Below are 20,680 nucleotides of genomic sequence, written 5' to 3'. Positions count from 1 at the left end.
TCGCTTCAAAAAGTCAGAAGAGAAGGCAACCAGAATTGTAAGTAGTTTAGTGATTTTCTTGTAACTTTTGTAATTCCTGTAGTTAGCTGTATCTGTAAAATATTGTAACCTATATATTTTCTTTCCTATGTAGTTTGACAACGTAAAACAGAAAATGTTAAACACAAAACGTAATTAAACTCAGTGTTTGTTCAAAAATCTGCTTCGTCAACGTCTCCTCCGAAACGATAAACATATATCCAATTCAACTCAATCCACAGAAGAATTGAGACTATTTAAGTTAAAATGTCGTCAACAAATCACGCGGACTTTTTTTGGACGTATTCAAGTTTCTTTTAGAGGAGTTAAAAGTGGCGATTTGTTTGGCGGTTGTTGGTATTTACCGTGTTTACCGTGAGTTTACCGATTACCGCGTTACGAATAAACGTGTTTGTTTGATTTCCGTTTCGCTTCCGAACAAGCAGAGTTATACGAGGTCAATTGGACTGTGACATACTCCAACAAGACATATCAACCTTACATCAATGGAATGAGACCTGGGGTATGAAGTTCAACATTAAGAAATATGAACGCCTCTGTATCATAAACAAAAGAAACAGATTGGAAACCTCTTATAGCCTTGGTACCGATCGTATTCCTTTGTCGAAAGAAGAAAAAGATCTGGGAGTGTTAATACGTCACAACCTGTCCTAGCATAACCACATCATGGCCAATTTAACCATCACAAATAAAGTCCTACGTTTGATCAAGAGAACTTGCGGTACTTGTAATCAACCTCATGTACTGCTCAAACTATACATTCATCTAGTCAGACCACTTGTTGAATTTTCCTGACAGGTATGGTCTCCCCATCAACAGTTTTTGATTGACACAACTGAAAGAGTTCAGCGTAGAGCTACAAAACTGATCATAAAGGACAGGCCTTGTAGAGTGAGACTTCAGGAACCGAACCTTCTTTCCTTGGCCTCAAGAAGGTTTTTCATGGACTTTTCAAACGCATGATGGGCCTATATGATTTGGATCTGTCTTATTAACCTGTGACAGCTGACAATTCTAAATATAATCTCAGACATGCTACTGACCAGATTAAAATTAAATATGCACAAGCTAATGTGCTATAAAAATTTTCGTATTTCTTTAGAGTAGTAAAATCATGAAACTCTCCGCCTTCACATTTAAGAAAAATTGAATCCTTAACGAATTTAAGGATCGCTTGAAATCCTTTTTACACCTGAAGGATATTATTACATTTTTGTAATTAATTTTTAACAAGGTTATAATTTTTCTGATTTAATATTGTACATAGTTTTTACCTGTTTATGCATTTATGATTCTACTCTTTTTTTTCAGCTGTTTTATTTATTTTGTATTGTGAATTTTAGGAAACCCTTCAGTGAGGTGTTGTTCTTGTTAAGGGTTTTCCTGTCAATAATTGTAGTCTTTTTGTATTGAACATTAAAACATTAAAGTTAAGTTTTTGTAGGATGTTTTACTCTTGCATAAAGTCCTTAATAGATGTATAAACAGATACATATCTGAGTATTCCAGTTTATTTTAATCTTTTCTACTCCTTTCACCACCCACCACCTTTAATACTCATTAACCAACCTATAGCTGTATTACTCTTCTCTCTCATTTCTTTTCCTCAACCTGTCTATCTCATCTCATTTCATTCTAACCTTCATTATTAGAATCATTATGCTTTTGTATTGGCTTGTGGTTGACATAGCTGCCTTGCAGTTTGTTGGTCCCTCAACCTAATGCTCTATTGAACAACATTTTTATTTTTATCATTTGACACACACAACACTTCCCATTCAGACACTTCCTTTTCCCTTTGTAACCCGCCATTTTTGTGGAGATTGGGGAACCCTTTGAACGAGGGTTCCATATTTTTTACACCTGTAATGCCGCAGAGGATGGTAGATAAATCCATTGCATTTAAGAACGTTTTTTCTATAAAACACAGATAATATCCAACCACCTCAACATGGTACTACTTTGCAGTCAACAACTCTTGGTAGAACAGGAAGCAACCCATGCACACTCATTGCCCTTTTGTTTAGCAAATTGCTTTAATCATTCAAACTTCCCATAGCCACATTCATGAGAACAGTGGAGCTCCTGTGGAATATGCTGAGTGGCAGCATACCTATGAGCTTCTCTCATGCCACAAGGAAATCAATAATTTCCAATACACCCTTGGGACTGTCTCGCACCCATTGATACTATGGCAAGTACATCGTAAAGCTTTTTCGATTACATTCTGCATTTACAAATTTGGCTCTGGCACGGTTCATGTCAAAGGTGCCCTGAAAATATAGTTTCTGTTGGAACCAAACACTGTCTAGTCCTTGAATTCCGTACAAGTTCTCTCAAGGCACATGTCCATGAACCAAGAAATTATGATGAGTTTGCCTTCCAGATTGTTTCCCTTGCCATTTCCTCCCATTATTGCTCCGCAAAAAACCAGTGAAAGCAAAAAACATATAGAAACGGAGCCCTATAAGGGACACACATCTTTTGAGTTATTTTTTTAAAAAAAAAAACTATATGTTAGCGTATAGATTGGTGTATTGTGGTGTAGTGTAACCCGACCAGCGCAATTTGGTGTATCTCTAAGCAATCTGATTGGCGCATCTTTTTTTTGGTGTATCTCAACGCAATGTGATTGGCCCAAGTTTTTGGTGTATCACAAACCAATCAGATTGTAGTATTTTTCGATGTTGCACCAATCAGAGCGTTCTTGCTAATTTGTGGTTTGAGAGGTTTAAAAATTTCAGCGAATCAACGCTTGAGTCGGAGAGAGCGGTTCGCGAATTAAGGAAATGTATCAGTCGTGTTGGGAAAGTGGTGGAGTTGTGATCGTTGTACGACTACGCTTATTCTTCCTTCTGAAGGAGACTGAGTGGAACATGAGAAAAATTTTGAATCAAATATTACTTCAGATGTTGATGGGAGCAACTTCAGGATATTTCATTGCTATATATGAGTTAATCAGCGATTCCAATTTTGAATTTTGCTCAAGGAACGAGGTAAGATGACATCTACAAGAGTTGTAAGATCATCTATTTAATGTAATGGCTCATGTCCTTCGTGAGGATTTTATCGCTCTGATCTGTCTGGATTTGAAAGGTCGTCAGGGAACTTTTTCTACCGATTAGCGAGTTAAAACGAGCGTGTTTTGTGTACCACTCCTTTACTTACGACGCACACACCGTAAGCTGGAGGCCTAACACGAATTTAGCGCTATAGCGTGTTGTTTTGGAAGGGCTAGTTTTGCTGACCTGGTAAAACTTGTGCAAGACATTTGCATAAATCATATTTGTGCTAAAAGATGACTGGTAAAAGAGCAACCATATTTGCCATGTGGTTGCTCTTTTAGCAACGGTTGAAACGACCACCAGGTTACGTTTACTTTCTGCGTCGACTGCCATGTTACATATCAGTTTCTTTGCTTCCAAAAGTTCTCCATCAATTAAATATTGTTTAAACGATACTTTCCCGTTACAATTGCGCGTTACCTTTTACTCGCCAGTATGATTAGACTTTCTTAGATGAAATGCCATTTTCCAGTAAACAACGTAAATTTTACGACATAAATCTACCTCGATGAAAAATATTTCACAAGGGACAGAATGGCACGGTCGGTTAATTTTCCACGCAACTCTCACGTGTTTAGACGTTTTCTACCAATAAAATCCGCTTAAAGCTAACCTGGACTTTACCCCATTGCGTGTCAATTTTGCTGTAAACAACCTGCATTTTATCACGTATTTCGCACGCACAGGGCAAAGTCCAGATAGGCAACAACCAATCAAGTAGCCCAGCCCACCTTATTATCCTTTGAAGAATAATACTTTCTCCTGGTTCAATCTACTTTCACTAGTTCGAAGAACGGAGACCGGAGAAATCTTTGTCCAGAGGCTGTAAGAGATAGAATAGAGCTTTCCACTGCAAAATTATTTGGAAGAGTATTTTGAGGCAACCATCTGTTACTGAACAAGAAGCTACGCGGGGCCAATATTTGGGCCGGATTTGTGGATCAGCAGATTGAATTGAATTAGTTCGAACTGAGGGCTTTCCTGTTTTAGCAAAATCGCTGTCGAGTGCTTTTCATGGTTTGTTAACATGGAGAGTTATGGAGACTAAGACTTCGGAACAAGTTGATGCCATCCATGACAATTTGGAAATACTAAAATCGCCAGAAGAAAGATGGGATCACTCATTAAAAATTTGCATTTGAACGCGATGACTTTGTTTACAAGAATTTCTCTTGCTTACATCTAACAACAAACCTTTGAAGTGTTTTTTGCCTCGGAACGATATATCACATGAGGTATTTTATAGACCTCAAGTTTTTTGACTCATTGAAATTAAAAGTACGTATGTGGCAGTGACTTCCACGAGTTTTTTTTTTTTGGTCTGAAAAGTATAATTGTTTTGTCCGCAATATTAATTTACGGATGGATTCAATCGCCAATGTTTACATGTTAAAGATGATTGTATTAATTAATCGAATTTAAACAATCGGCCAAAACTTTTACTGTTCCCAAGGGTTGTTGTTTTCATCAGTACTTTAACAATAGTAGTGATTCACGGTACTAGGTTTGTACTTTAAATAAATATATTTAAGTTCACTCGAAAGATGAGTATAAACTGTAACAAGCTTATCGTTGATGCGCGGCCAGTACTTCAAATCTGACTGACACTCGATGCCAAAACTCAACCTCGTTCTCTGGATATGTCCACCACATTACTTTACACTAATTAAAAACTGCGCGCTATCGTGCATTTTCTTGCACAGGAAAAACCAAACGGAATCTCTGATTCTGGCCCTTAAAGGTAAGAATAATAACTAGGGCTTTGTCTCTGACGAAGGAACGGCAATAAGCACAATTTTAACCTACGAGCAAGTCGTTGTTTGGTCTCTTCATGCAATGTCGGAGAGAGAGAGAGCGTTGCGTGACAACGTGATTACATTGTTGTATAAATTAATGTTTTGCTCACTTCCTTAACAAACATTTGTGTATAATATAAGCAACTGCTGGTTTTGTGCCGTGCCATATCAGTCAAATCTTGGGACATGCCATTAGAGACAGCGCGTCACCCAAGCCGAAAATAGACTGGACACTGTAAGGTACTTGGAAGGGGAAGTCTGGTTTCGATAAACAAGAGCGCCTGTCGCATGTCGTCTAGCTCGGCTTCGCAAGGTGAACATCAGTGCTAAACGAACACTAACTATTTTGAACTTAGATATCGGTTTACGTTTTGCTTAAAAAGGCCGCTCCTGTTTACAAAGAAATGACACGCGATCGTTTCACGAGAACTCGTCATAAAATTTAGTTTGCCTTGAGAAAAACATGGAATCCAGCGCTCTAAGAATATAAGTGACTAGATTTTACACAGTGGCAATTACCTTTTTGTGCTCATTTCCCAGCTGGCCCCTAAGATTTTTTACATTTGTATTTTCAATTTCCTTAGATCCCTTGTGAGTTTCCCATTTCTAGAAACTGGGATCTGGACATTTAAGTGAGTTCTCAAATATAGTCCCGTAGATGATGTTTCAGTGATTGAAAGCGTTACATCAATCCCGCAACAGTAATTTCCGGTCACTACAGGATTATCTGCAAAGATTCTTTCAGCCTTTGTGACCCTTTTTTCGAATTAAAGTGAAGTTGGTTTGTCTCCTTTCAAGAGCAAATATGTAGCTCCAAATGGAAAAAAAAATTACCGTAAGTAGGTACAAGATCGTCGAAGGGTTTCACCCATATCATGTCATGAAATGAATCAATAGTTGTTGCGGATATCTCACGCTTAGTTTTTGGCTGATGAAAGCCCTTTGCAAACCACTCCATCTCCACCTTGAAGGCGTAGGGCAATTGTCTTCTGCGAATTGCATTAGAAGGATTCATTTCCATTAGATAAACAGTGAAAGAGTTAGGATTTATTCAGGAATTTCAATTTCCCGCAATTTGCACTTATCGTGACTAGGTACCAACTCACTCTGAGTTATTTCTAGTGTCCAGTCTATTTTTGGCTTGGGTGACGCGCTGTCTCTAATGGCATGTAATCTTGGGGCGTCCATCCCGCACAGGCAAACCACTTGGCATTTGAATAACTTCCCCCCCCCCCTCAAAAAAAAAGAAGATAATGGTCAATAATATTATTAAGCCCGACTTTATTACCAGTTTACAAGTTACCCTTATTTTTTAACAATGGCCCGATTTTTTTCCGGCAGGTATGATTACTGTAATTTTGGGGGGCTTCCATTCCATTATGTATAATCCAATCATAGTTTACAGATTTCTTCATTTTTCTGCAGGTTTGTAATGTCTTACAAACACAAGGAGTGACACAGGACATTATTGAAAGTTTTAAATACGAAAAGGTGAGTTCTGCTTTGTCTGTGGGTATAAGAGGGATAGTTGTAGCTTGTAGAGCAACCAGAACTCCGTTGGCAGGGTATGGGAACAAAAGCAAAACTAGTTTGAGCTGCTAGGTAATTGTTCCAGGTGGGAATATATCCCTTGCCTTTTCTGCATTGGGCTATAAGATATTCTTACTAGGTATTTAATGCTATTAATGCCCACAAAGAGAAATAGAATGGACCATATATCACTGGAATGACTCTCTTCCTATATCATATATTAATAGCTTTTTAAGTCATGAATGCATGCTTGATAGTGCCTGCTCACCAGCACAATTATTACCTTGTTTGCTTGCTCTCCTGCTGACATTAAAATAAATTATGCTTTCAGAAATACAAAAATAATGTACTAGAATTGACCATTTAAGTTCAGTAATTGCTGTTCAATGTTGTAATCAATGGTAAACAATTGATTAATGTCTCCCAAATGAAATGGTAATAAAAATATTTTAAAGGTGGAAAGAAGACATTTAAAGGATACCATAGGTGTGTATACATAAAGTTAGAATACTAAATAATTATTTTCAATTAAAATGTCATTAGTATTGAAGGTAAGTAACAAATAGTAAACCTCGGTAAATAATAATTTATTTAACCATCAAGTCACATTTTCAGATGGATGTGGAAGCCATAACGCAAGCAAAGGACAATGAGTTGTTGCTTCTTGGACTTGACAAGAAAGGAGACATTCTGAGCTTGAGAAATTTTGTACAGAAATTGTCCAAAGAGTCCTCAAATGACGAGAAAAGATGTAAAAAAATGTCACTGTTACATGAAGTTCTAGAAAATGGTAAACAGAAAAAAAGCCTTAAACAGCAAAAAGATGGGAAAGTTCTACCAAAGATGCGAAAGGTGCAACTAGGATGGCTGCATTTTGATGTCAAGAAGCAGAGTTTTGTTTCTGTGAGAATGGCCAAGGGAGGTGGTACACGAGAGGTTGAAATTGAGCTAAATGCAGACAAAGACGACATCATTGGCATTGCCAAATCCATATTTTTCACCGATGGTCACAGTAGCTTTGGGCCTGAACAGCTGATGACATTTGGATTGGCCAATTTCCAGCACGAAGACATTTCATGTATTAATGTTGATTTTACAAAACTAGAGGAATTGGGAAGGCGCCCAATCGCTCACACACGTGGTTGCGTTCTTGAATTGCCTTCCACTTATGATACTTATGCAGAATTCCGCGCAGTGATTACAAATGTTTTGGCCAAAGAAAAGTGGCAAAATGATATTATGTAACGATTTTGGTGTTACACGTAGCTTGCTTTGTACTGCGTCTTCTTAACTTGCACATGTTTATTGTTTTGTTATTTTCCTTAGCGAACCTTAACATTAGAAAACCGAGACAGTCATCTGTCAGGTTGCATCGTTAACTGACGAAAGTCCAATAAAATTTATCGTGTTCAAATTGAATTTATTTATCTGCCATGGTAAGAAGATAGACAAACATTTACCTCCATGGGGTTGGATGTGCCACGGCCGCTCTTGAAAGCGTCATCTGTAGATCTCAGTGAGACTCCACAGGTAACATAGCCCAGATTTTTATTTGTCCAGGCCCCGATTGTTCAAAGAGCGGATAACTCTATCCAGCGGATGATTCGCCAACCAGCGGATGAAGTGTAGAAGTTGTACTACATTTTGTCAGTTGGACGGCAACTTACCCGCTCTTTGAACAACTAGGACCTGACCGCTCTAAAAACGACAATGATCTTGGCAATTGGTTCGAATTCTAAGGAAACATTGCTCAGACGAGCTATGAGAGCAGACCCACAACGTCCGATGCTTTACCAACTTGTTCTAAGTTCACAGTAGGGACAGTGAAAAGTAGTTTATACGATGACCATAGGCTTCATTGCAGGCAGTATTATTGTAGGAGAGACTACAGGTAAGCTGGAAAAAGACCATGGATAATCTTGAAAGTGATGAGCAGAACTTTAAATGTAATCCTTGACGCAATAGGTAGCCAGTGCACTTCTCAAAGAGCAGGTTTGATGCGCTCATATTGCTTAGTTCCACTGATAAGGCGTGCAACAGTGTTTTTAATTCTTTAAAGTTTTTCCAGTTCCTGTTTTGGGAGACCATAGAGGATACTCTTACTGCAACAGTAGTCCTGACATGATGTTACGAGTGCGTTTACTAACAGTTTGAGATTTTCCTCCGTGATGTATTTGCGAATGCGACCTATGGATCTGATGTCGTTTGTTGCTTTCTTACATGTCTCGTTTATATGGCATGTCAGTGATAGTTTTTTTTTTTTTATCAAAATTAACACCAAGATCACAAATTCTCTCAGTTAGCTCAATGACAGTATTAGCAAAAGAGAGCTTCTCAATTTTAGGTGTCTTAGTGAACAGGGATGTAAATATTAAAACCTTAGTCTTTTTAGCATTACTTCTTAACATTACTTCTTAGCATAAAGTATGTGAACTGTGAAGAATGCTGATTGGGAACAAAAGTTTGCAGTCTGTATCTTTCTTTTATAATCTTTAAAGACAAGTCAACAGTCCTTATCTAACAAGTGATGTGAAAGAACAATCCTCAGAGTGCCATAAGTTAAAGACCACAATTTGGTCACAGCACTGAATAACAGAAGTAAACAAATTGAATAACAATCATAAGACTATAACAATACAAATGATAATAATAACAATATTAAACATTGTTTACATGAGTGCAAAAACACTTAAAAAATATGCTAACTGATGAAAAAGTAAAATGCAACTTGAAATGATAATACTACTGACTACAGTAAATAAAAATTACATATATGATTTCTTGTTTCTCATATTAATTTTATCTTTCATTAACTTATTTGTTTATTCACCTATTTTGGTAGTTAATTCCCATGCTTAAAAATTTGAGGTGTAGAGAATCAAATTAAGTTGTAACTGTAGATCTAGGAACAATTTACAATTATAATGTTTAGAATTTTCAACATCACCTGATTATTCTTTGTCAAAAAGACAAATACAAACTGATGAAGCCAGCCAAGAGGTGTCTAATATCAGCACAAGCAAATAGAAAAAAATCTATTTGCTTATTTTTATCACAGTTTTGGGACTTGAGGACACTTGTGTGGAGCCTTGTGAATAGTTATGAGACTCCTATAGAGGAGGAGGACAGTGAGGATAAAACAACAGGAAGAAAGTCAAACCAACAACTGAGCATTAGAGATAGTTAAGCCATAATCATATCAACTGAAAGTAATATGTGGACAAAGGCCTTACCTATACCCAAAAAGTATGTATTCCAATAAGGAATACAATTACGATGAAGCAAAAGGCACCTTATCAAGACCAAAGGGATACTGCCATAAACAAGACTAGTGAGCAAGACAACTAGCAAGATGATGCACTTGAAGACCTCAAAGAAAGCTATTCTTTATCAGATTTTTCACTTCGTAATTAACCCTGGAAATAATGTATAATTGTACAGCTTCCAGAACAGCCCATTAATATCTTGTAACTGAAGGTGTTAGAGAAATTTCACAGTTACTTTACGACTCTCAAAACTTTTTGTACTGAGCGCAAAACTCCATGTCATTAATCTTTTCATCCTAACTTAAAAGGTAAAGACTGCCTAAGGCCGAGCAAAGAGAGACTTCAAGGCAGGAGTATAGATTGTTTTGTTCAGCCATTCTTGTAACAGTTATTTTTTTTACCACAAATCCAAAATTATCATTAAAATCACTAAATGAAAGTTATGCCAAAATAAGTACATGTAACAACAGGAACTAGACAGTAGAAGAGAAGTACCTCTCCATGCAGTTAACCCCTCCTATCTAAGGAGTGACCAAAAACAAATCTCTCTTTAAATATAAAATTTAAACAGACAGTATACCTTTTAAGTGGTCATGAGTATCAGAACTTCCATTAATACACAGGGTTGCATCTTATGTGCACTTGAAGTGTAAAGAATGCAAAGTTTTTTGCCAATGTGCATCCTTGCAATCGTCGTGGCATGTCCTTGACTGGCATTTTGTCACTATCAAAGGCATATCTATTCAAAAGAGTTTATTCAGTGCATTAGATATTTGAAAGAGGAAACCTGAAAGTGATACCACAAAATGAAGAAACCCAAATTTGCCATAACCGGCTGAAGGAGTTTCCATGGTTAAAATATGATTCCACTGAAGAACAAAAGAAGTGCAAATTAAGTTTGTCTGGATGCGTATGGCTGTCAACCTAAACCTCTGCAAAGTATTGTGCATGGAGCAAATAATTTCCAGCCCTCAAGTCTAACACAGCATCAGTCTGGTTATGACCACATTGTGGCCATGCATATCATCAAACAAAGAGGGTCTCACCAGACTGTTGTGCGCCATGTTTAAATAATGCAATTTTGGCACTAAAGGCTCAAATAAGAATTTAATCACTGTTTTTATTGCAACTACTTCCATCCTTCTTGATGTACCTGGTGCACATGACCTGCAGGAACATATTAACATTCTAATTCGAGAAAAACAAAAGCTCGCTATATTCACCAAGAAAACCGAAAACATGTAATGTGATCAAAGAAATGGTGGGACACTGTGAGCAAGATGACAGGATGAGAACACAGCAGCAAGAATGTCAGCTCTGTCCTTAGCCTACATACAAACAATCAGTACTTCAAAGATATTGAATAAATACAGATCCGGAGTATTCAGCCCCACAGCCAATTCTCATATCACACTTATATCCCAGCTTTCAAAGTTCACACGGTTGAAAGATTCCTTACACAGCAGAAGCGTATATCACCTGGTCCAGATGGGCTTCGTTATTGGATGTGGAAAGATTTCCCTCACCTCCTGGCTCTGCAGTTATCATGTTGTTCAATCATTCCTTGCAGCAACAATCCATGCCTTGAATTTGGAAACTCGCCAATGTAACTCCTATTCCAAAGGAATCACCTTATTTAACAAGCTGCAACCAGCTATGACCTATTTCCCTTACAAATATCATAACTAGAATCTTCGAGAAGTTACAAGTCAGGTTTGAGATATCAGAGGCTTTCAAGTCACTCATAAGACCTGACCAATTTGCTTACAGAGAAAGTTTGAACACTACAATGGCGCTCCTAAAGTCACAGCACAATTGGCTGAAATGGTTGGACAATGATGCAGACTTTGTATGGGTATAACTGTCATTTGACCCAAGTAGAGCATTTGACACTGTACCTCATAACATCGATCCTCTTTGATAAACTCAAGGTAACAGGCATAAATCATTATGTCATCAATTGGATTTTTTACGTTTTGAGTCTCAGAAAACAGAGAGTTGTGGTCAATGGATTAACGTACTGAGTTCTTAGACATAAATAGAGGTGTGCCTCAAGGAACAGTTCTTAGCCCCACTCTGTTTTCTTTGATGGTTAATGATGTACAGTTAGCCATCCCTAGAAAGAACCTGCAGATGATATTGCTAATAGCATCCCGGTAAAACCAAACACAGCATTGACACAACAACTAACAAAATCAACAAAATGAAACATTGGGCTAATAGTGACAGAATGACCTGAAATGCTGATCTGCACCAAGACTACCAGGCCTGACCCACCACTGGTACCTGGCATTGAACAAAAAAGCTGGTTCAAGTTGCTCGGTATTACATTTCAAGAAAACCCTTGCTGCTGGAGCATCCATGTTGACAACCTTATAGCCAAAGCAAGTAGTCAACTGTACATTTTGAGAGTCTGCAAATTTTATGGTCATTTTCAAGACCAACTTAACAAGCTATTTGATTCCCTCATCTTCTCCTTATTTGCGTATGGCATAGAAGTCTGGGAATTTGCTTGTCAGAAGTATTTGGCTTAAATAGATAACTTCTGCAAACAAGCTTATAGATATAGCTGCACCACCAAGACAGATCTTAGGATATCAGATTTAGTGGAGAAGAAAGATCAACTTCTTGTTAATAACATTACCACTAAAAGTCCAGAGCTCGACACTAATTGTTCAACTTACTAGCCAAGTGGCAGTGACATCTTAGATGTTTTTAGATGTTACGACAATTTCAGTCTGTTTACTAGCCAAACTGGCTAGTGGAAATTGAAATTTACTAGCCAAAACTGAATGTCTACTACTCTGTGGCTAGTGGGCTACCGTTAAGTGTCGAGCCCTGACTATGGAAAATCACCATGCAACTCCATGATTTGCTGCCACCAAAATGGTCAAGAACCGTAAGAAAATGGGGACACGAGTTCCATTTACCGCAGATAAAGACGGAAAGATTTAAAAACATTTTTATAAACAAATGTATTTTTAAATTTATAATTATAATCACATTTTTATACTCAATTGTACAAATAATCTTCATTTATTGTTTATTGATTATTGATTATAAAGACCCATATCTGATGGGTCTACTTATTTTTAACCAAGACTACATTCATTGGTGTTATTAGTATGTGACCAGGCTCACAATTGTGCATGACAATGCAATATTTTTTGCTATAATTTTAGAATTACATCTTTAGAAAATATTTCCTATGATAACCAAATTATCATACACACAGAATTTGCATCATAAATTTCCTTTAAAATGATCACACCTAACTTCCAAAATTTTAGAGAATTCTTTGCTATTGTTCGATTCCTTATAAAAGAAGTACAGTTAGTTAGTTTAACTCAGTCGTTCAGAGTGTCAAGACCAGCACTTACAAGCTCAGAACCTCTTGGTCACAAAAAAAGTAACTCCAGTACATGTAACCTCAAGTTAGTGACCTATTTTACTGAGGATTTGGTATGTCACATTTGACCTATTATTTATGTCTTACAGTTCGAGTTCAAGAATAATATGGTTCATGTGTACTTATCTCAATCCAATTGTTTAGTCTTTGCTTGAATCTTCATATTAGTTGACTCATGTTCAAAATGTGTTAAGATTGCATCAGCTTTCAGAACATTGCATTTATCTGTATACTTGACTTAAAGTTCATTGGTGAAATCAGATATTTCACTACAGTCTTCATTGTTTAGTTCATCAGTAATGACAGATGTTGTCCTGTCACTGAATGAGATTTTGCCAGTCTTCCTAGTTTTAAGTCGAAGGAAAATATGAAATTTGTGATTGAAATTAGTCTTATCTAATGTTATGTTGTTTTGAGCTATTGTTTTATCAGTATTGACTTGTTTTCAGTCATTTCATGTATAATTCTAAGAATAACCCATCATTCAATGGTTCTATGTTTGGTTAATAGGATTAAGTCTTTTAAGTGTCACAATGATTACTGTTCTGTCATGCAATGCTTTCAAATTGTCTTGTTAGTGCCTTGCTATCGTATGACAATCGATTGTATTTTTACTAATTGTTTTATTTCATTATTTTAAATTATTGATTTGCTATTTGTCATTTATTATTTCTTTTAGCTTGCAATCACCCTTTCTTTTTATCAGTATTATTTCTTATGTACTTTCCTGTATAAATAAATTTTATTGTGGCTATAAGTCTGTCTCGTTGTTCAAATAACAACATCAGAACCTGCCTCAGTCACATTTGGTGCTGTGAGCAGGATCTAAAAGAAGCCAAGAACCAAGTTAAAAAAAAATATATATACCAGTTTTATAAAGAAGGGTGATTGCAATAACAGCACTAGCAGTGAATCATCATGTCTGCTGGGCAGTTAAAGAAAGAACTAGAAGAATTGACCAAGTATAAAGAAGCTGTGAACCAACTCCAGGCCCTGAAAGAGTCTGCTACAGCGCCATCATCACAACCATCGACACCTAGTACGAATGGACAGAAGCAGATTGTTGTCTTTCCTCGAGATAAGAAAATAAAAAATTTCATTGGAAGGAATTGGCTTCTCTGCCAATTTCTCCGCTAAATGAGAGTCACAATGAAAGTCAGACCAGCATCACTCGCAAGAGTTCCGGTCTTTGGAAGCTTTTAGTATGTTTATCCTTGTTATTCTCTATCGCTTTTACTCTAGATGACAACCTAAGAGTGATTGGAGAAACAGATGCTCCTCCTTCCTTGTTTGACTTGTTTAAACAAGCAGAATTTTGCGAAGACGCGGTTCACTCCAGAACGTCATTTCGCCATCTTGAATCTGGTGAATATCGCGGAAAGCACCTCTTGTCTTCAAGGCTTTGTTATTATTCTAATGCCGTTTCTGGCTATCAACTAACTAGGATTGTGATTGCTGGCGATGTTTCACCAAACCCTGGGCCTGTAACTGGAAGAACAAATGTCACAGAAAACTTATTGTTGAGCGCTTTCTCCACAATTAAACATCATGGAAGGTGTGACATAACAGTGGGCCACACAAACGTTCGTGGCCTTCACAAACATTTGTTGTAAGTTAAATTCCTGTTATTTCATACAGGCCTAGATGTTCTAGCTGTCTCAGAAACTCATTTGTCTCCAACCGTAGAGAGCTATGAAATCGCTATTCAAGGAAACCACCTTCAAAGAAAGGATCGCCTCAGCAAAATCGGTGGCGGAGTTGCGGTTTATTTTAAAGATTCCTTAGATTGTTTTTCAATTGCAAAATATGATAATTGTGACATCGAAGCAATGTGGCTGGAACTCAAAGTCAAATCTTCCTCCAAATTCTGAGGGTTTCTACGATAAATTTCTTCCAATTCTTGAGAAAATCTCTGCGAGCAGAAAAAATGTCATCATCACCGGGGACTTCAATTCGAATATGCTAGACAACTCTGGAAAAGGTAAAAAGTTTAAAGATGTCCTGCAACTCGTTAATTTTAAAAATGTTATTAAGAATCCTACCAGTGTAACAGAACATTCCAGTACAATCATAGATCTAATTTGCACAAACAACATGCCAAAGGTTAATAGTGCTGGTGTTATCGATTTCTGCATCGCCGACCACAAATTTATTTACATTTCACTTAAGTTGGCAAAGTCACGCAATTCCCCTCCAGTAATAAAATACATCAAGAACTTCAAAGGAGTTAAGGAAGACCCAAAATCTCTTCAGAACGACCTTGAAACCGCACCATGGTGGATTTGTTCTATTTTTGATGAAATAGACGACATTACATGGGCTTGGGAAACAATGTTTAAAGATGCTGTTGATCGCCATGTTACAAAACGCCTAGTTAAAATTAGACAGCATTCACTCCCATGGATGAACAGTGAAATACGTAAAGCCATGAATAAGCGGTATAAACTCTTAAAACTCTGTGATGGTACGCTAAATACCAAGCAATACTGGGAGGAATATAAATCCGCTCGAAATCAAGTCACTGCTTTATTAAGATCTGCAGAAACTCAATATTGGAAGGAAAAGTTTGATAAAGCCAATAACTCAAGTATGTTCTGGAAAATTATACATAGCATATCTGGTACCCAGAAGTCCTCCAGAATTGGACCAGTCAAAGATGAAAACAGCTTGGAGGTTTTAGATGATGACATGAAGGCTGACTTATTCAACCAATATTTTGTAAATATTGGCAGAGATGTCGCAGAAAACCTCCCTAACATCCCAAACCAAACCGATATACAACATATTCATAGAGTCTCAGCATCTTCCTGCAACTCTTTGGTTCTGGATTTTGAAAATATTTTCAAAAGTCTTAAGAATATCAAAAGCAACAAAGCAGCAGGCCCTGATGGTATATCAAGTACAATTATTTCTCTAGCTGGCCCTGCAATCATTAATGGCTTGGAAAATATCTTCAAGCGCAGCTTTGTCACAAGAACTGTTCCTATTTCATGGAAAAGAGCGAAGGTTACCCCTACCTTTAAAAAGGGAGATAGAACTGACATTGCCAGCTATAGACCTATATCCTTGCTGTGTATCTCAAGTAAATTACTGGAACTTCAGGTCTGTAATATAATTGATGAGCACCTAAGTAACTCCTCTCTAAAAAATTCTTCACAGTGGGGCTTTACAAAAGGACTATCATCAGAAGGCATGTTATTAAAAATGACAGATACCTGGAAGATGAATATGGATAAAGGTATGATTGTGGGTGCAATATTTATTGACTTGAAGAAAGCTTTTGATAGCATCTCACACAAAATCTTGTCATTAAAACTCCAAGCTATTGGATTAAGTGGGAATCTCCATTAGTGGCTGATAGATTATTTGAAAGACAGATTTCAATACACTGTGGTAAATGACCACCCTTCTAACTTGGATGAAGTGAAATATGGTGTTCCCCAAGGATCCCTCCTGGGTCCAAGGCTTTATACTATCTACGTCAATGACCTCCCTAATGCTATTACATCTGGAGACTCGTTCATGTATGCAGATGATACAACATTATATTGTGTGGGGAAGAACTTTGATCAGGTCTGCTCACAATTAAATAACATTCTCAAGCAACTTCTGCTTTGGAGTACAATGAACAAACTTTGTATTCATCCTGTAAAGTCTGAAGTTATGATCCTTAGAAAATCGGGCTTCATTGGTCCTGCTCCTCCAATATGCTTCAGAAATAATTTTATTAATGTTGTTAATAACACTACTTGTTTGGGATTAATCATTGACAATAGGCTTACACGGGCATTGCATGTGGACCATGTAAAAAAATCTTTTGCATAGAAAGTGGGCGCATTAAAAAGAATGAAGCTTCCTGTGAAAGCGCTGGAGGAAATTTACTTTAAATCTATTGTACCTGTGGTATCATATGGTATTGTGGTTGGGGAAACTGCAATTATTCTATTATGGAATCCTTAAACCCTATTCATGCAAGAGCTGCATGAGTTATCCACCAGGATAAAAGTCTTGAAGAGTTAAATTGGTTGCCAATTTCTTACATATATAAAAGAAGACTCCTTCTTCTGATGCACAATGTTTTAAATGATAAAATCTTATATGCCTCTTTTAATTTGAAGTTACGCAACAGACCATCACGTACAGGAGGGTTACAGGTTGAAATCCCTAGAGTGAACTACAAAGTGGGAAAGGAATCAGCACAATATAGAGGACCTGTAATCTGGAATTTTATTGCTAGGCTGGCAAATTTTAATGTGAACATTCAAAAAGGCAGTTTTAAAAATATTTCACGTAAGCTCTCACAGAACATAAATAGCTTCTCTTTTGAAGCGCCTATGATTGCTATGAAAGACAGAGATTTTGTATATTTTTAAGTTTTATTACCTTGCATGTAAATTTTTGAATTAATTCGTGACTTGTTTGCTAATGAACTTTATTACAATGATTCATATTGAATATTTAAATACCATAGGGTGACTTTATGAATTATTTTAGTTTTACATTTTATTAGTTCGTTGTAGGTCCACATCAGCCTTATGGCTGCCCCTTCCTTACAACCTGCATTACTAAATAAAATGATTGATTGATTGATTGATTGATTGATTGAAGACTGAAGATGACCAGCCAGTTGAGGACGTTATTGAAGAAGTTAAGACTACTTTCGAGGCGAGAGAAATGACACCAGCCAAGAGAGTGGATTTCATAATGTCTCATCCGGAAGGGCCAGCCAAGGAAGAGGTGCAAATGTACAGCAAGAAGGATAGAAGCAACGCAGACTTCCTCCTGCATGTCCTTACACAGGCATTTGGGGAGAAACGTTCAAGCTCCCAACTCCTAAAGCTCTTCTATGAGAGAAAGCAGATGGAAAGTGAAAAACTTCGAGCATACTTGAACTAATCAAGAATGCGACAAAAGCAGATCCAAAGGCTGTCCCTGACCCAGAGAAGACCCTGCGAGACCAATTTGCAGACAATGTGAGGGATCCTTTCCTTCGAAAAGAACTGAAGAAGTTCATCAAGGAGTGTGACCCTTCATTCTTGGATTTGAGGGAGGAGGCACTACGCTGGTCAGAAGAGGAAGAAAGACCACAGCGAATTATGCCTAGAACCCCACTATCCCAAGAAGTATCGACTGCTGCAACTGAAAGTTCTCAGTGCCATGCTAGTTCCACCGCCCCCCCCCCCCATGGATAAGGTTTTGGATGTCCTTCTAAAGCAACAGAAGTCCTTAGAAGAACAGACGAGTTCAATAAGAGACCTCAAGCAGCCAAGGACCCAACACTCAGCCAAGGAATGGAGTGGACAGCATTCTAATGTTGTTTGTTTCAAATGCAACCGCAATGGACACATTGCCAGGAACTGCCGAACTAAGGACAACCTAGCTGTCAGGAGAGCTCCACCACAAGGTAAACTGCACCCTGACAAGTCTCCAAACTAACTCCCCCTGTCAAAAGGAGCCAAGTGACAGGAGGGGACAACAATGGCTCAAATGAGAATATGTCAACCATATATGAAAAGGCAGTTGGAAAGTGCCCAGTAGTCACAGCACGATTGGGTGGAGTAGACATACCTTGCCTTCTAGACTCAGGATCTGAAGTATCTACAATTACAGAAGAATTTTTCAATGACCACTTTCGCCCCCAAGGAAAAACTCTTTTGCCTACTGGCGATTGGTTGAAATTAACCGCAGCAAATGGACTAGCGATACCGTACGTTGGGTATCTAGAACTGGACGTTGAGGCCTTGGGAGTCATGATCCCTCAAAGAGGAATTTTAGTAGTAAAGAGTCCAGCAAGTCAAGAGGCTAGGCAACACATGAAGATTATCCCTGGACTAATAGGGATGAACATAATTGCCCAATGGCACGAACCTTTTAAGAATGGAAAAACAAGAACTTCCCCTCAATGGAGCAAAGTATTGGAGATTACAACCAGTACCAAGTCCATCTCAGTGCGTGGTTTTGCAAAAGTAGCTGGAAAGTCTCAGATTAGAGTCCCAGCTGGATCAGTTTCTCTTGTTAGAATCAGTGGGTGGCAAAGACCCCTAACAAGAAACACTGCTGCACTTGTGGAACCACTGAATGGACAAGTGCCTGGAAATCTTGTTATCATCAGTACTCTTACTCATGTAAATAATGGACAGCTCCATGTAAGAGTCACCAATGTTACTGATGAAGACGTGTGGCTTCAACCCCACACTCGGATAGGAGTACTTCACAAGGTTAAAGATGTTGAGGATACTAAAAACAACACCGACTTCAAAAGAGTATCAATCCATGAAGCGATGGTGTTTGTCAGAGAATCCACAACAGAAAACAAGCAAGAACAACCCTCCGCGTGCTCAATTGATTTATCAAATGTAGAATGTACCCATGAACAAAAGAACAAGCTTGAGAGCCTATTTCAGAAGCATGCAAGCGTCTTCACATAGGATGAAAATGACCTTGACTATACAGAGAAAGTCAAACACAAGATCCCAACCATAGATCAAGTACCAGTGGCACAACCGTACCGTAGAATCCCACCAAACCAGTTTCAAGAGGCAAAGGATCACATACGAAAGCTTCTGGATAATGGTATCATCCAAGAAAGTCACAGTTCTTATACTTCCCCTATTGTGTTAGTTAGAAAAAAGGATGGTTCCTTGAGGCTATGTGTCGATTACAGACGTCTGAATGCCAAGACAATTAGAGATCAGTTCTCTTTACCCAGAATTGAAGAGTCAATTGATGCCATCGGTAATGCAAAATTGTTTTCAACAATAGATCTGGCAAGTGGGTTCAATCAGGTTGCTATGAATGAGGAGGACCGACACAAGACTGCTTTTACGACACCATTTGGAATTTTTTAATACAACAGAATGCCCATGGGAATGACTAACAGTCCTGCCACCTTCCAAGGGCTTATGCAGACTTGTTTGAACAATTACATATTCCAAATACTGCTCGTCTACCTAGATGACATCATTGTTTACTCTAATACCTTTGATGAGCACATTGAGAAACTAGACAGAGTCTTCACAAGGCTCAGAGAACATGGCCTAAAGCTCAAACCAGAGAAGTGTAAGTTCCTCCAGTACAAAGTCACTTATGTTGGTCACCAGATCTCATCTGATGGTATTACAACAGACCCTAACAAGACATGAGCTGTATCAGAGTGGAAACCACCAACGACTGTCAAAGAACTTAGATCATTCCTTGGATTCTGCAGCTATTATATAAGATTTGTCAAAGACTTTGCAAGAATTGCCAGACCACCTCACCAATTAGTGAACAACTGTTTGCATGAGCTGAAATTAGAAAAAAAATTGAATGTCCCATTCATAAATCGATGGAACTCAGAAAGTCAAATTGCATTTGATGCATTGAAGACAAAGTTGACTCATGCACCAGTGTTAGGTTTTGCAGACTATAACTAACCATTTATTGTGGAAATAGATGCCAGTCATGTTGGACTTGGAGCAGTCCTGTCTCAAGATCAGGATGGTCAGCGCAAAGTCATTGCCTATGCAAGTAGAAGATTGAGGCCAAGTGAAAAGAACCCAAGAAATTACAGCTCCATAAAGCTGGAATTGTTAG

General features: G+C 37.9%; 2 protein-coding genes and 1 pseudogene across 5 annotated transcripts in view; 2 read left to right on the top strand and 1 right to left on the bottom strand.

Annotated features, from left to right (window-relative positions):
• Nucleotides 1-20,680, bottom strand: part of LOC148735171 (uncharacterized) — a 29,135-nt gene that overhangs the window by 2,526 nt on the left and 5,929 nt on the right. The window contains exons 2-3 of one of the 3 annotated variants that reach the window (XR_015998469.1): nucleotides 10,277-10,435; nucleotides 6,165-9,540 (exon numbers count right to left, since the gene is read on the bottom strand). The exons of 1 other annotated variant lie outside the window; for it this stretch is intronic. The gene's annotated coding sequence lies outside the window, so the exon portion shown is untranslated. Of the gene's footprint in view, nucleotides 4,090-6,164; nucleotides 9,541-10,276; nucleotides 10,436-20,680 lie in introns of those variants that run through there. One more of the 3 variants, XM_088752317.1, reaches the window with a different exon arrangement.
• Nucleotides 5,125-7,849, top strand: LOC148735173 (uncharacterized). 2 transcript variants are annotated; one of them, XM_088752320.1, is made up of 3 exons: nucleotides 5,125-5,532; nucleotides 6,326-6,391; nucleotides 7,046-7,849. In XM_088752320.1, the coding sequence occupies exon 3, from the start codon at nucleotides 7,046-7,048 to the stop codon at nucleotides 7,673-7,675; it is 630 nt and encodes a 209-aa protein (XP_088608446.1). In that variant the 5' UTR covers nucleotides 5,125-5,532; nucleotides 6,326-6,391; the 3' UTR covers nucleotides 7,676-7,849. The 2 variants fall into 2 exon arrangements, with proteins under 2 accessions (XP_088608446.1, XP_088608445.1); XM_088752319.1 differs by lacking the exons at nucleotides 5,125-5,532; nucleotides 6,326-6,391 and adding an exon at nucleotides 6,836-6,981.
• Nucleotides 14,024-18,856, top strand: LOC148735172 (uncharacterized; annotated as a pseudogene).

This window comes from Stylophora pistillata, chromosome 3 (genome assembly GCF_964205215.1).
Source record: "Stylophora pistillata chromosome 3, jaStyPist1.2, whole genome shotgun sequence".
Taxonomy (NCBI): domain Eukaryota; kingdom Metazoa; phylum Cnidaria; class Anthozoa; order Scleractinia; family Pocilloporidae; genus Stylophora; species Stylophora pistillata.
This window is presented reverse-complemented; position numbering and strand designations above follow the sequence as displayed.